Source organism: Elephas maximus, chromosome 5 (genome assembly GCF_024166365.1).
Source record: "Elephas maximus indicus isolate mEleMax1 chromosome 5, mEleMax1 primary haplotype, whole genome shotgun sequence".
In the NCBI taxonomy this organism is placed as follows: Eukaryota; Metazoa; Chordata; class Mammalia; order Proboscidea; family Elephantidae; genus Elephas; species Elephas maximus.
In genome coordinates this window covers 54,463,878-54,481,013 of record NC_064823.1, presented here as the reverse complement: position 1 = coordinate 54,481,013, position 17,136 = coordinate 54,463,878, and the positions used below count along the sequence as shown (strand labels likewise).

Here is a 17,136-nt window from a genome sequence, read left to right as displayed (position 1 = left end):
TGTCTCTTGTAAACAGCATATAGTTGTTTCATGTTTTTTAATCCATTCTGCCACTCTCTGCCATTTGATTGTAGGATTTAATCCATTTACATTTGGTGTAATTACTGATAAGAAGTGACTTTTGTTGTTTGTGTGTTTTAAACTTTCTTTGTCCTTTACTACTGCTTGCTTTTGTGTTTTGTTGGTTTATTGTGGTGTGCCTTTTTGGTTCCCTTTTCCTTACTGTATGTTTTTTATATATTTTCTTGATGGGTACCATGATTATTACATTTAACAACTTGTATTTATAACATTGTAGGGTAAGTTGGTACCAACTTAACTTCAGTAACATACAAGAAATTCTGTATACCATTCCTCCCCACCTTTTGTTGTTTTTTATCACTAATTATGTCATTATAGTTCATGTATCCTGTAATATAATTTTATCCTTGCTTTTTTTTATATTTGTTATTAAAAACATGAAGGACAAAACATTTAGGATTATCAAGCATAAGTACCTTATTACTAGCCTTTATACTTGTCCATGCATTTCCCTTTATTAGGGATTTTTCTTTTTTTGTATAACTTTGAATTGCTTTCTGTTATCTTTTCCTTTCCACCTATAGAACTTACATTAGTATTTTTTTGTAGAGCAGGTCTAGTGGAAATGAACTTTCTAAACTTATGTTTGTCTAGGAATTTTAATTTCACCCTCACCCTTGAATGACGTTTCACTTGTTATAGTACTCTCTTGTTGACCTTTTTTTTCTTCCAGCACTTTAAATATTACTCCATTGCTTTCTGGCCTCCACTGTTTCTGAGTAGCAGTTGGCGTTTAATCTTATTGGGGATTCTTTGTATATGACTGTTTGCTTTCAGGATTCTTTCTTTATCTTTACTTTTTGAGAACCTGACTATGATGTGTGTTGGTGTAGTTCTCTATGTGTTTATCCTGCTCGGGGTTCTTTGAGCTTCTTTGTAGATTCATGTCGTTTGATAGACTGGGGAAATTTTTTGTCATTTCTTCAAATATTCTTTCTTTCCCTTTCACTCATGTCCTTCTGGAATTCCCATGATGCGCATATTAGGTATTTTGTTGTTGTCCCATAATTCCATTAAACTGCTCAGCCTTCTTGAACCTCCATTCTTGTTGCTCTTCAGTGTCTGTAATTTTAACTATCTTATCCTGTAATTTGATGCCTGTTTCTTCTTTCTGATTAAATCTGTTGGTAAGTCCTGTTGTGTTTCTCATTTCAGTTATTGTCCCTGTCAGTTTCAATATCTCTTTTTTTAGATCCTGATTTTGTTCGTTCATTGTTTCCTTTATTTCTTTTACCTCTTTGTCTGTGTTTTCCTTTAACTTTTTATTATGTTTAATGTTGTATTCTGTTTTTTCATTATTTGGTCATTTCTCAATGAGCTTTCACTCCCTTTATTGTGTTCATTTGAATGGGCCATTATCTCTCTGTTCTTTGTGTGTCTTGTGAATTTTTGAGGGTTTCACTTTCTCAGTTTTCTCCAGTATTTGACATTTTTGCCCATTCTACTTTCTGCCAGAAACTCGTAGGCAGGCAGAGCCTTTGGCCTTAGTTTATCATTTCCTCTCCCTCTCTGTAATAGCTCCTTCTCCCTTCCTGGTTTAATTGGGATTTAAAAGTTCCAGATTTTGATTTTCAACTTTCAATCTCTCCCAAACACACTAGAGAACATGCAGTGGTCAGTCTGTCCACCAGTTGGCATTACTACTCAGGCAAGATATCAATAAATCTGGGGCTGGCACTACCCAGAAGGACCTCTGAGAGATCTGTTTTGTTGGTTTCAGAGCCTCACTGACCCTGGGGTTGTTGGGGGAGAGTCTCCACTTAGGTGACCCACCTCCTGACTCCAGTGTAGGAAACCTTCTGTAGGAGTTCATATCAGTCCAGCAGCTGACATTTACTTGTTGTGGGAGGTGTTGTCACACTCTGAACAGACCCCTGGGGAGGTCAACCTTATTGCTGTCAGAGTCATGTCTCCAACTCCTCTCTGTAGTATGTTGGCTGTGGGTGTCGCCTCCACTAAAGATGCCTGCCTCCTAGCACTTAAGCAGCCTCAGTCAGCAGTCCTCAGCACCGACCAAAAGGGGGAGCAGACAGACCTGACTTGACTCCCCAGGTGGTCTGTCCTGTTGGTTTGAGACGTCTGACCTGCTGGGTGGATGAGGAAGCAGGTAGAGTATTGACTGTGGGAGCAGACTCACTGCATAGGTCTTCTGCATCAGTTGGCAGTAGGCTTGCAGCCGATATTGTCCAGGTGGGAGTGATGCTGCCACACTTCAAACAGGAGCCCTGGGAAGTCTGTCTCGTTGATTTTACAGCAGAAGCTTGGGGTCCTGTCTCTTTATACAGGCAGAGGCTGTGGTGGTTAGCGAAGTGGACTCCTTTTCTGGGGCTACTTCCCCAGTTCACAGCAGCCGTGGCTGAGGGGGAGGGGTCAGGGATGAAGAGAGAAGTGATTTTCCTACACTTTGTGACTCAATGTTGATTCCTTGATTCTTGCCTGTTTGCAGTTCCCTGCTACTTTCCTCTGCTCCCTGATTCAGAGTCTCTTAAAGCTGAGCATTGTTTCCTTATTGTATTTGTGGGGGATGGCGGGGGTGGAACGATGGCGTATTTATTCCACCATCACCTCAGAATCTTTAAATGATACATTTAATACTTATGAAATCAGTCTCTTTAATAATCAAATATCTTTAAGGACCTACATATTAAATCAGGAAGCACAAGTTCAAGTGTTAAAGGCTGTGGAAAATGGACCGACTGTGATGTAGTCTATGATTGATAGCAGTTTTTCATATAAACCTTGTTGTTTTTAGCATATGCTGAATGTGTGAGGTTTTCTTAGGACCGTACATGTGGTGTTGGAGCTGAAACACAAATACTGTGATATTGGAGGTTGGATGAAGTGTATGGTTCCAAAATACTCATTTTATGTGCTCTCTAGATATATATTTAGTGTATGATAGTGGTGTACTAGTAACCTGTATTTCTTAAACATGAGGAAAATGAGAAGGATGAATATTTACAAATAAATGAAAGCCAACAGAGTTTTTATTTTAAAGAGTGTGGAACCGTGTATGTCTATTTACTTATTCCTTAGGAGGAGGAAGAAACTCGTTAAAGATAAATATGTAAAAGTAGTGTTTTGTTTTTAATGTCAAGATGTAGCAAAGTCTTTAATTTAATGTCACTAACTCTGCTTATTGATCTTGTGTTATTATATCCTGAATACAATTTTTCTTCTGCCACAAATAATCTAATTAATTCTATGAGAGTATAAAAACCTTCCATCTGCCTTGTGCTGTGTCCATATCACTGTTCTACGGAGCGAGTTTAATTGCATTAAAGGCAAAGAGTTCTATTGGGCAATAACTACCCATCCGTTGGTGTCTATTTTGAGAAATCAATTTATCTTTTTCATTAAGCTGCTTGCTGCTGTAATGTTTGAAAGTACTAAAGTTCTGTTTTGAAATAAAAACAGAAGTGATTTTTATATTTGCATATTCTTTTGCAGTGGATATCACTCTTTATCGCAATGGTTATCATGGGGACCTGAATGAGACGTTTTTTGTTGGAGATGTGGATGAGGGAGCACGGAAGCTAGTCCAGACCACGTATGAGTGCCTGATGCAAGCTATCGATGCAGGTCAGCCTCAGTGCTAAGGTGCTCCCTGGTACTGCCCTTCCTTGGTGGGCAACAAATGACTCGGCACTGCAGTGTACATTTCTTGTACTAACAGTTTCGCCTCTACCCTACCTGAGTTAACGTAAGGTTTTAATAAGTTTAAGGATGATTTGAGAATCCTTTGATGAGAATCGTCATCAAGGGATTAGGATGGAAAACCTGGTGGTGTAGTAGTTAAGAGCTATGGCTGCTAACCAACAGGTCGGCAGTGTGAATCCAGATGCTCCTTGGAAACCCTATGGGGCAGTTTTACTCTGTCCTATAGGGTCACTATGACTCAGAATCGACTCGATGGCAACGTGTGTAGTTTTTTTGGGGGGGGGGGGCTGATGAGGATAAACCAGAGATCCCTTAGCACCTTTTAGCTCTCCTGTGATTTATTTTCCTTTTCTTTGACTGATAAGTGTCAAGGTGTATATAGGTAGTTCTTGAGTAACAATTTTTATTTCTGCTTTCAACTAAAGTATTCTTATTATATAAAAAAAGTAGAACAAGACTGAAGATTATGACAGCAAAAGGAGTAAACTTCCTTTACACTTAACTTCCCTCTTTCCTTTTTCTAAATCTCCCTTCTCCCCATAGGTTTCTACTCTTAGCATTTAGGTTTTTTCTCCCCTGTTCATTCACAAACAGAGCCCTGGTGGCCCAGTGGTTAAGAGCTTGTTTACTAACCAAAAGGTCAGCAGTTAAAATCCACCAGCCACTTCTCAGAAATCCTGTGGGGCAGTTCTACTCTGTACTGTAGGGTCCCTATGAATCGAATTCAGCTCAACGGCAGCGTGTTTTCATTTACTCATACACACACACACACACACATATGTGTTTAATTGGGTTTAAATTACATCATGATATTCTGTAATTTGGCATTTTTTCAACTAATAATATCTTAGAGATCTTTGCAAATTAATACATGTATATGTAGATCTACCTTGCTGTTTTAATGGCCATACTATCAAATTTTCTGTAACTATTCACCTAATGGATTTTGTTGTTATTGCTATTGTAGTGAATAATATCTTTGAGTAGAGGTATGAGCATTTCTGTAGAATTCTTCTCAAGCTATCTGTCTGTGACCATTTTTATGGAGATAAAGAAGACTAGGGGAAGGGAAGTAATTCTTTCTGAAGTTGACTAGACTGTAACACAGAACAGGTCAAGTTACTTTCTGGATATTCCTTTTTCTTCTTGTGCTCTTTACTCTACTCATTTTAAAATTAGAATAGAAGATACTTGACTTTAGGGAAGGAGAGGAAGAGAACTGTCCTTCACTTATTCTCTACTGCTAGAGTAAGCAAAAGATGACTCTCCTTAACCCCTTAATACCGTACACACTTCCTCCTCTTCTGATCTCAAAGGAGGAGTTACAGAGGCTTCTGGTTTAAGTCTCAGATTTGCCATTTTCTAGCTGCGCGACTCTCTGTGCCTTGGTTTCCTCATCTGTATGTTAAGGCATGTAGGCATACAAAGCATTTAGTAAGGTCCTTGGCACACATATGGTAATCACTTAATAAATGTTAGTCATTGTTCCTCTGTCATGACTCTTCTCTTTCCCTTTCAGTGAAACCTGGCGTTCGATACAGAGAATTGGGAAACATTATTCAGAAGCATGCCCAAGCAAACGGGTTTTCAGTTGTTCGAAGCTACTGTGGACATGGAATCCACAAACTTTTTCATACAGCCCCCAATGTACCCCACTATGCCAGTAAGTACTGTCTAGACATTTGATACTTGCTCACCATTCACTCAACAAATACTTTTTTAGCAAATATTTAAACAGGATCTACTGTTTCGTATTCACTAGAGTATTGCTATGAGCTGTAGCAAATAGACTTCCAAAATGTATATTGGCTCAAGCACAATGTAAGTTCGTACCTGCCCACGTAGCAGTCCAGGGCGGGTGTTTTTGGTCACTGTGGGGCTGGGCAGTTATCCTGTGACTCATACTCTGCCATCTTCAACCTATGTCATCTTCGACACTTTGGAGGTTGCCATCCCAGTCAGTAGATGGGTGTGCTTGGGAGGTTTTGATGAGCCAGCCTGGAATTGGCATAAGTCATTTATGTTTACTTTCCATTCATAGAAATTCAGTCAGATGGCCTCATCTAAACGGAAAGGGGGCTGGGAAATGTAATCTAGCTGAGTGCTCTGAGAGAAAAGTAACTGATTGTGATGAACAGTCAGCAGTCTTTGCCACAGGTCTAGCCATCACTATTCTGTCCTTAGAAGAGATCGGTTAGATTAGAAAGTTCCGCTTCATTAGATTTGAGTTCTTAGCGTATGTCAGATACTGTACTAATTCTTGGTGTAAATGAGAGGGAATAGACATAGTTGAGTGCTGTCTCATAAAAAACAAAGAAAATATAAGACAATCAGTGTCTTCCAGAAACTTTTTTCTGGAAATATAAGACATGTGCAGAAATAAGTCTCTTATTTAGAGCCTGGCATGAATGCTATTCACAGTGAGTGATCTAGGAAGGAATTTAAAACATACTGAGCCCCTGCTGTGTAGGCACTTTGCTCTGTCTCATTGTGCCTGAGTTTTCTCATTTGTACCATAGTAAGGAATGACATCTACCTTCGAATTACTGTGAGGATTGAGTGAGATGATACATGGAAGCACTTAGAATTGTGCAAGGAAAACAGTACGTGAAAAGCACTTAATAAATATTAACCCTGAGGATGACCATGATGATGATAAATGTTATTTCTTCTCATCTGCATAACTCTATGAGTGCTTTCTTAGCCCTATTTTAAAAGCGGATTCTGTGTTAAGAGAAGTAAAACTATGTTTAATCAAGGTAACAGAAACTAGCAAATGTATATATGTTGAGTGAGGTATGTTGAGAAACCAAAACCAGAAGAGTGGAGATGAATAGGAGTTGTAACGCCAGGGCTAGGATTGACACCTGAGGTTCTGTCTTTCTAGAGTCAGTCTTCTTTCCTCCACTTCCGTGCCGACTTGTAAGCACTGAAGCGGTTTGGCGCAGGGCCCTGTGGTGGGGAGATGTGCCAAAGGATTGTTGAGAATAGAGTTTGGTGGAGCAGATGAGGAAGAGCATTCCAGGTGGAGGAGAAGCGTGAATAAGTGCTTCGAGGTGAGGTAGGAGAAGCTGGAGAAGAGCACCGCATTTGACAGACATTAATGAGCATTTCACTAGCAGACCACAGAATTTTTTTGCTGTAAGCTGTGAATCATGATTGAAATAAAAGCTAGCAACTGAAAACAAGTAGCCTACTTTATTCCTTCTTGATAAGCTCTGTAATTACCTGAGTGCTCATTCTGCTTCACAGAATGGAAGTAGCTGTTCTCATTACTGTAGCGGCTGTGTTGTGGGGAATGTATGTGTATATGTGAAGTGTGTGCAGGGGTGGGAATGAAAAACATCCCTTGCAGAGGCAACAGGCTCAGGTTCAGGTATGAGCTATATAGAGGGACTACCTGAAGATGTTAGAAGTTATGGAAGAAGGGGATGTGGGTCAGTAATGGTGGTGTCAGCAAAATACAGTGGTGCTGATACACGACAAGTGTCACCTCAGTTTCATATTAAGCCATTTAATAAGAAATAAAAAACAATTGTGATAAAAGAAGACCAGGTATACTTCACTTCATATATTTTATATGTTTAAGAAAAACAAACAAACAAAAAAACCCCAAACCCGTTGCTTTCGAGTCGATTTCAACTCATAGCGACCCTACAGGACACAGTAGAACTGCTCCATAGGGTTTCCAAGGAGTGCCTGGTGAATTTGAACTGCTGACCTTTTGGTTAGCAGCTGAACTCTTAACCACTGCAAACTCAACCACTGTGCCACCAGGGTTTCCTGTGTTTAAGAAAAACCCATTGCCAACTAGTCGATTCCCACTCATAGTGACCCTATAGGACAGAGCAGAACTGCCCCATAGAGTTTCCAAGAAGTACTTGGTGTATTCAGACCATAGCACTTAACTGCTATGCCACCAGCGTTTCCTGTATAAGAAAAACGAAGTGTAAATTGGGTTTATATAAATCACAATGGGTTGTGATCACTCTTGTTAGGTGACTCCATGTGACAGGGTAGAACTGCTCCATAGGGTTTTTCAGGCTGTAAGATCTCCAGGTCTGTCTTCTTTAGAGCTGCTAGGTAGGTTTGAACCACCAACCTTTTGGTTTTTTTAACCCTTGTTTACCGGGGCTCCTTGTGATCATTCTAAAACCAAAACCAAACTCAGTGCTGTAGAGTCGATTCCAACTCATAGCGACCCTATAGGACAGAGTAGAACTGCCCCGTAGAGTTTCCAAGGAGCTCCTGGAAACCACTACGCCACCAGGGTTTCCTGTGATCACTCTAGGAAGGGTTAAAGGAAACTGCTGGTAGATTCTTTGTATAGCAGAGGAACCTTTTTGAAATGTAAATAATCTCTACTTTGGTTTGTAATTCCATATCCTAACCCATTTGAGGGAGGAACCAGGAAATTGTATAACTTCCCTCCACCTCCTTCTCCAGGTCAGCTTATCTTGATTCCTGTTTTCTCAGGCATGTGTTTACTATGTAAGAGTAGTCCATAAAAAGGGTGATAATTTATTTGCTTCTTTATTTAAGTCACTAGTGGTTTGGAAGTACTGATGACGATATCCTACATGAAGAATGCATGTTTCTCTTTTCAAAAGTGTCTTTACTTACTTTGTTCAATTGTTTAAAATACTTACGTGAGGTAGACAGTAGAGCAGATACATTTTTGAAAGTGCCCAGCGTAATGTCTGTAATAGTGTAGTCACTCAGCTAATGTATATTTGTTGAGTGAGGTATGTTGAGAAACCGAAACCAGAAGAGTGGAGATGAGTAGGAGTTGTAACTTGTCCAGAATAATGCATCAGTGGCAGAAACAGGAGTGTAGCAGCGCTGTCCAATAGAAATGTAATATGATAACGTACATTATTGTAAATTTTTGGAAACCCTGGTGGTGAAGTGGTTAAGAGTTTGCAGTGGTTAAGAGTTCGGCTGCTAACCAAAAGGTCAGCAGTTCAGATTCACCAGACACTCCTTGGAAACCCTATGGAGCAGTTTTGCTCCGTTCTATAGGGTCACTGTGAGTTGGAATCAACTCGAGGGCAACAGATTTGGTTTTGGTTAGTAGCCACATTAAAAAAGCAAAAAGAAATAAGTGAAATTAATTTTAATGATATATTTTATTTAACCCTTTACACCTAGAATATTAGCATTTGAGCATGTAATCAATGTCAAAATCAAGCTCTACTCCATGTTGTTTTGGTCGTTAAGTAGTGTGTTTTTTATGCTTCAGTACATTCCAGTTGTGACTAGCCACACTTCAGGTGCTCAGTAGCTATGTGGCCAGTGGCTGTCATTTTCTGTAGAGTACTAGATCCTTTTTCCTTTTCATGACACACATTGACACTTCCGGCATTTCCTTTTTGGTCCCTAAAGGAATACAGGCCAATTCTGTATATGTAGCAAATTGCATGTCATTTTGAAAGAAACACCATGAGATTAAAAATAAAAAGTCAATTTTTTTGCCCCTAAGATTTTATGGCAGTTTGGAAACTCCAGATTTGGAATCAGCAGTAAGTGTATTTTGACCCCTAAGGTAGTGGCGTTTAGTAGCTTGACCCTAATGGGCACATTGATCTTTCATTACCAAAGTCAGGATTGTGAAGGCCAACAGCTCTGTGTGTACCTTGCTAAGGAATCTGGAAGGGCTAGTGCGTTTGCCATCTGGTGGTCAGGCAGAGCAAATGCAGTCAGTCAGTTAGCTGATGTCCTTATCAGTTGGTTTTTTTAAATTTGAAATTTAAACTAGTTCTCTACTTTTGTCTGGGGTTGTCTGAAAAAGCCTATCCATCCCCCCGCCCCCCTTTTTTGTCCTTGTTTTGAGGATGACAGGTCTGGATACTTTAATTCATAGTAGTTTCTCATGATGGTCCTGAAAAATACACTCATGTTAGTGAATTTGGGCACAAAAGCTAAAAAATATTTGGAGGGAAAAATTTGTTTTCAAGCATTAAAAAAAAAAAAAAAAAGTTCGTCTGCAGAAGCTTTGTTCCTTTTTCAAGATGAGAAAAATACGACATTTATCAAAACTATATGAAAATCATGTAGTTGTTTCTACAGGCTCTACCTCTAGATGGGCGCACGCATGCATGCACACACACATGCACACACCCAAAGAGGTAGTGTCATCTGAAATGTCATTCTTTAAACTTTTATACCTGTATAAATAAAGCAGTTTTGCTTGGTTCAGTGATTGCAGTTCTAATTATGGAGTATATCAGAGAACATACATGGTGGCACCTTTCCTCTTATAGAAGTGATAATCATATCTGAAGTCTAGCCTAAGGACATTTTTGTATTTTCTTAAGAGAAAACATAAGCAGAACGAAATGTGCCTAGGACAATATCTGCCCAGAAGTAGGTGGTTATCAGTGACATACTTGTTTGTTGAATGATACACTTTAAGGAAGGGGATTGGGAGAGGGGAAAGTAACTACTGATGAGTTATAACTTGTGGTCTCTTTCCAGTGAACTCTTCAGCAGCACACTATTGATTTTTGCTGTATGTTGAAATTTTTGTTTTTTAAATTTCAGAAAATAAAGCTGTTGGAGTGATGAAGGCGGGCCATGTATTTACAATTGAGCCAATGATTTGTGAAGGTGAGAAAAAGGATGTTGTAACATTCTTTAATTGTGTTTTAAATTATTTTTGGTTGCTTGTGGTCAGATTAGTGGTCTGCTCTACTTGATTTCTTTTTGCTTCATTCACACTCTCTATTCTATTTGGAACTTGCTTCAGCATTAATAAAGACCTGAAAATTGTAAGAGTTGGCAAGAAAGTAATACTTTGCACTTGTGAATTCTCCTGCTTTCGGTAGTGCTGATGTATTTGAATTCTGGCCCCTCTTCATAAAGATCCTGTCACAGGGTGCACTGTCGTAATTGGGAGCCTATGTCAAGCCTGTGTAGAAGTTCTTGCTGAACCAACGAGGGGGCAGAGGAAACAAAAAGAAGCATAGTATTTGTTGAACACCACTTTGAGGCAAATAGAATTGTATGATTTAATTCTCTACAACGTAGGAGGTAGGTGATATCCCTGTTGTACAGTAGAGAAAACTGATCCTTGGAGAGGCTAAGTAACTTGCCCAAGGTCACTTAGATAGTTAGGTGGCAGAATTAGTTGGGCTTTAAACCCATGTCCTTTTTGTGGTGCTGTGCTACCTCTTCAGGGTCTGCACTTACATGAGAGTGGGACATGAGTCACCTGATGTGGCATCAGACAACTCTTGTGGAGAAATGTCAGCACACACACACACACTTGTTCTGGTAGCCTTTATGTCCCCATTGTTGTTATTCTCTGTGACATGCATGTGGCGGTGGTAATGGACTCAGTGCCACAATTAGCGCTTCTTACAGTGATTATCAGAGTGATTGTAATAAGTGGAATCTACTTAGTGAAGCCTTCACCTTCATTTTCCCCAGCTCTGTCTTAACACGGAAGGAACGCCTCACCATTGTTATTAGTTCTTTACTGGGATAAGAGGTGAGATGTGAGGCAATAGGAGGAGGCCCCAGCCCTGTATTAAAGGATACCTCTTCTCTGGATCCTTCCTGGCACAGGTTTGCAGAGGTTTGCTGGCTCCAAGAAGGAGCACTCACTGCTGCTCTGGAGGAACCTACTTGCTTCAGCCCTGTTAGCAGTTAGTACAGCCTTTCTGAACTGAACATCAGTTGTTGTGTGTGGTGGATGGACTCTAGGGGAGAAACTGGGGGCAGGGAAGCTGGGTAAGAGACTATTTCGTAGTCTAAGGTGAGATGATGGTGGCTTGGAGTAGGAAATAGCTTTTTGTTTTCTTTGTAGCTTCAGCACCATCTTTCCACACTTGACTGAATCTTTATTAGCAACGGCAGTACCATTACTGCCTTTGGCCACAAGTAAGGAACTGAAAGCCATCTGTGTGTAGATGGGTCTCATTGGTGGATTCCGTTGGGCCAGCTTTCTACTAGGTAACTGAGTTCAGAAAAAAAATGTGATGCGTGGCCTTTGCTGAAAAAGAACTCTTGAGTTTGGTCAGGGAGAAACATCTAAAACCTGTAATGGAAGGGCTACATAAGTCAGAAGAGTGATCTGGCTTAAGGACTTGGGAGCTGTGTGACTTGGACAGTGTATTAGTTACTTCTTGCTGTGTAATATATTACCCCCAAACTTAGTGGCTTAAAAACAACAAATGTTTATTATCTCACAGTTTCTATAGGTCAGGAATCCAAGTATGGCTTAACTAAGTGCTTCTGGTTCAGAATCTCTCATGAAGTTGTAATTATGATGTCTGCCAGAGCTGCGGTCTCATCCGAAGACTCTGCTTGGGCAGGATTCACCTCCAAGCTCATTCATTTTATCCTCTGTTCCTTACTGGCTGCTGGCAGGAGACCTGCTTCAGTCCCTCACCTTGTGGGACTCCACAGACGACCTCCTCTACTGTGGTAGCTAGCTAGCTCCCCCGGTTTGAGCAGTCAGAGAGAGAAAGAGAGAGCAGACATACCCATCACAGTGTCCCAGGCTTTTTTAATAGCCTAAAACAGGTTTCAGGAATCCTGGGAGTGACACCCCTTCACATGTCTGCTCTGTTCCCTTACTTAGAAGTGAGTTGCCAAATCCAGCCTACACTCCAGGGGAGGAAGGGATTATATAAGGGCGTGAGTAGCAGGAAGTGGGGATCATTGGGGACATTTTAGAGGCTGCCTTGTTAACCCAATTCTTGGTTGCCTTTTCTGTAAAATGAATATTAGTTCTTACCTTGCCAACTCCCCAGGGCTGCTGTAAGAAGGAAATGAGATGATTTAGATTAGCATAAAGCACCTTGCATATTTTAACCCCAAAACCCAAACCCATTGCTGTCAAGTTGATTTCTGACTCATAGCAACCCTATAGGACAGAGTAGAACTGCCCCATAATAAGGCTTCCAAGGCTGTAATCTGTACGGAAGTGGACTGCCACATCTTTCCTCTGCAGAGAGGGTGGCGGGTTCGAACCACCAACCTTCTGATTAACAGCCAAGCACTTTAACCACTGCACCATGAAGGAAGCCTAAAGAACTATGCAAATGGAGGGTATTGTTTTTGTCATTCAAGAATAAAGTTCTGATTGTTTACCACCAGTTGCAAAGGCAGTAAGTATATTAGCAGTGAAAGGAAAGATAGTGAGAGAAATGCCATTTGGTTACATATTTATTTTTGGTGAGATATAATGTAGTATTTCCAGTAGTAAGCAAATAACTTTCTATTGAGCCAATTCAGATTATCATCAGATTGTAACTGCTATACCTCATTGTAACTCAACTTGGCTAAATCCCAGCCCCGAAATGGACAATCTTGAATCCCGCAGAGGAATTTCCTCAGAATAGTGGACATACAGATTTGACTTGACATTGTTAAAGAACCTGTTTTAGTAGATTGCAGTAAAATCAAAGGAGCATTATGTCCTAAATCCACTTGTGAAAGGGTCATTACATTGGAAAATACGGATTTATTTACCCATAGGTTTTTTGACAAAGCATGAGTTAACTTTCTTTGAGCTGCCCCATATTTTCTTTTTAGCCTAGGATTTAGTATTACAGAAGTAGGTTACTTCACTACAGATTTTCTGCCCTGGGATCTTTCTGTGTGAGTCAGTGAGGTCTAGAAGTATTAATGTTTCATCCAAAGATTACTGAAGAGTATATAGAATTTTCTTGACAATCTAATTTGAAAATAAGAAAATCTCTGTAAATACGTGTATTTATAGTAGAAGACCATATTACCTAGAATATCCTCACTTTCTCATTTCACCTCTGCCTCAGATTCTTTTGGAGAGGGTACCTTCCTACTTTTTCCGTTTATCCTTCCATGTGCTTCTGTGTTTCTCTCTCGCTCTCCCCAAGCCCATCCCTCTTTAATCCATCCTGCCTCATCAGATTTTTCTTACCCTCTCTCCAGTCCGTATTTTCTTTCTCTTTGCCCCTGTCTCTGGTTTCAGTGGTGTGATACACAAAAATATCACAAAATAAATCTATTTTCACCGTCTGATTGTGTGCCTGTCATTTTAAAATTAAATTAGGAATTAAATAGTATAATAAAAAATAGAAATTTACATTATTTCCTTCACGATATGCACTGGCTATAGTTTTTATAGTTTAGTCAGCTGCCAAAGGTATACCAGGAAATAGCTAAATTAACTCAAGCTTTTCCTTGTTCTGGGATGAGTGGGTATTACTTTGTCTTCTAAAACAAAACCCCTTGCCTTTATTTTGGAAATCTTGATTTGCTATTTGGGAAATATAAAAAACGTGAACTTATAATGACTTGAGGAATTTAAACATCATCATTACTTCATTGGCACTAAGGATCAAAATGAAGTTAGAAAGGCTTTAGCTAAAACAATTAAGGTGGAAGTATAAACAGGAATCTTAAAAGTGAATTTTCTAATTAGTTTTCTGTTTGCTATCCAGGGACGCAGCAGTACATGCAAATACACTTACCTGGAGAGTTTATTTAGAATACAACTGGGTGGTAGAATTAGGACATTGTCTTTGTTTGTTTAAGGCGGATGGCAGGATGAGACCTGGCCGGATGGCTGGACGGCAGTGACAAGAGATGGGAAGCGCTCTGCACAGTTTGAGCACACTCTGCTGGTCACGGACACTGGCTGCGAGATCCTCACTCGGCGGTTGGAGAGTGCACGGCCTCACTTCATGTCCCAGTTTTAACTTCTCCCAAGATGGCACATCTCAAGAATTACTTCTGTCTGTACTATGCATTTTGTTGAGAGTACAGAGGAAGAGGAAATTTTTATCACTTGTTCTGTTTTGACCATAGATAAGAAAGAACTACAACATTTGATATGTATCCTCAAGAACTTGTCTTGGGTCTGAAAAAACTGAGAAGAATAAAGGAAAAATTTCTTAGCTCCTTTCAGAGCCCCCTTGCCCCAGATAATCTCTGCACCCCCGTTTACTTGTTTGCCCTTTGAGCACTTTTACCTAAACCTGCTTCTAGTTGCGTTTATCACTGCCACCACTGGCCATCAAGAGCCAGCTGCTTTCCAGGTCAGTGTTGAAGATGAGAATCCTTGAAACTTTAGCAACATAATGTTGCTGCAGATTTTTTTTCTATTATTCTATATATGAAAATATATACATTTTAAATTCCATATACATAATTACTGAACACTATGTGACCTGGGGTTTGTGTTGATGCTGCTCTGACAGGGCTAGATGCTATCATAAATGGACCGATAGTTGCAGTGATTTAATTCTCAATTGGGAATTGCCACCCCCGCCCCATGCTAATTATTTACCTTTGTAATTGTGCTTAAGGAAGCACTCGGTCAATGAGTCTTCCTCCAATGTGGACTCTCTGTGTGTCAGTGAATGAATGTGGCAAAATTAAGTCTGGAAAAATGTTATAAGGCTTTTTTTTTTTTTTAATCTAGTTGATGACAAAAATTACCACACTCAAGTGGTGGCTGGCTGTGGTAGGGATGAGACTTGTGTAATATACTGCTATTTCAGACCTCTATTTGGTCAGAAATGGGAGGAAGAAAGCCCCCTTTCTTACCCTCAAACATTTAGTACACCTAATACTGATAGAAAGGAACGACTTTGAGGACTGTTCTTTGGCAGTGGGGAGGCAGCAATGTGCAGAAAACACACCTCACCTTTACATAGTTAGGAACCTCATTAGAAGTGACCTCAGCTGCCCAGTGCTTATATTCCTTTCAGTATTTCAGTTCAAATAGGAGAGTATCTGATGAAGACATATCAGACCATAAGGTCATGTTCATTAGGGTGTACTTGATTCCTGGATGTCTGACGACTTTCTTGTAATACAATCTGATGCCACTGACACATTATACTCGTAAGAGAACATCTTTCCCGGAGTGCCTCAGACCATTACTGCTTTAAAAGAATTATGATAATGTTTTCATTACTTTTATTATTTTAATGATTTAGTAAAATGACTGAATCTGCTACAGACTTTTGGGGGTATGTGTGTGAAGTTTTTAATAAACTGTAATATTTGTGAATGGAATGTCTTGCTATATGAATGTTAATATAATGTGTAAAGGGAGATTAAAAAGTTTGAATGATTATCCCACCACGTAGTCATTAACTTTGCTGCATTTGTTTGGGATTTCAGAGGGAAGTAATGGGAATGGGTGGCTGATTTTAAAATTCAACATAAACTCATGACCAGTTGAGTAAAAATACTTTTTCAGGTTTAATGGCTGTATAGTAATTCCAGCACTGTGCTTAATTAGCATTCTGCCAGCAGCATTTGAGCTGCGACTGTATTTTTGAGAGCTTTTGATTTAGAGAATGCTGAATATTTAAGAGAATGTTTTACGTGCTGGTAGTGGAATTAACCGTGTGTGCTTATTCCATGCCTGTCATTAGAACATAAGCTCAAGAAAAAAATCCTGTGATAATTTTTTTTTTAAAAAAATTAAAACATCTCACTGGTGCCATGCTTTTCTCAGTTTGAGAAATTTTTAAATAATGTGGACTCTAGTCTAATTGTATGTATTTAATGAGAAATATTTATTAGATTTAGGAGAGAAAAATCTGGTTTTATCATTCTGCCAACTTTTTACAAAATAAGACTATGAATTAAAAAAAAATTTTTTTTCAGCCAATCCTCCACACCTCTTAGAATCATAATTTAGAAGAAGGGAAAAATGTTTGCCTTTTATCTTCATTTTATCCCTTTTGCTGATAAAATGGATTAAGGTACATGAAAACCCATTTACTAGCTCCTTTATACCACTTGGAAACCCTGGTGGCCTAGTGGCTAAGTGGTACAGCTGCTAACCAAAGGGTCGGCGGTTCAAATCCGCCAGGTGCTCCTTGGAAACTATGGAGCAGTTCTACTCTGTCCTATAGTGTCGCTATGAGTCGGAATCGACTATACGGCATTGGGTTTGGTTATACCACTTGCCAGCTACACGTTTAAACAGGCAAGAGGAGGTTTAGAAATTTGTCATCTTGATTCCTCAGTTTGGACTGCAAGTACTTCTGTTTTTTCACTGGGTTTTGTTAAAACTGAGAGCAAGATGCTTAAGTTTATTTCCTTTTTTTTTTTTAACCTCTAGCTTTTTATTTGGGAATTTTTCAAATTTACAGAAACGTTGAAAATGTAGTAAGTGAAATAAACATGTATCCTTCACCTATATTGAACAATTATTATTTTGCCACCTTTGCTTCATCTCTAGGTAAGCACATTTTAAAAAATTTTTTATTGTACTTTAAGCGAAAGTTTACAAATCAAGTCAGTCTCTCATACAAAAATTTATACACACCTTGCTATACAATCCTAATTGTTCTCCCCCGAAACAGCACACTCCTTCCCTCCATTCTCTCTTTTTGTGTCCATTCAGCCAGTTTCTGACCCCTCCGCCCTCCCATCTCCCCT

General features: G+C 39.5%; 1 protein-coding gene across 1 annotated transcript in view; it reads left to right on the top strand.

The window, feature by feature from the left end:
* The window catches only part of METAP1 (methionyl aminopeptidase 1), an 88,715-nt gene extending 72,890 nt beyond the window's left edge, over nt 1–15,825 (top strand). The window contains exons 8-11 of the mRNA XM_049885658.1: nt 3,532–3,663; nt 5,261–5,404; nt 10,285–10,350; nt 14,269–15,825. Of these exons, the coding sequence (XP_049741615.1) occupies nt 3,532–3,663; nt 5,261–5,404; nt 10,285–10,350; nt 14,269–14,432 (506 nt within the window). The 3' untranslated portion in view covers nt 14,433–15,825. The remainder of the gene's footprint in view (nt 1–3,531; nt 3,664–5,260; nt 5,405–10,284; nt 10,351–14,268) is intronic.
* The last annotated feature ends 1,311 nt before the right edge of the window (nt 15,826–17,136 follow it).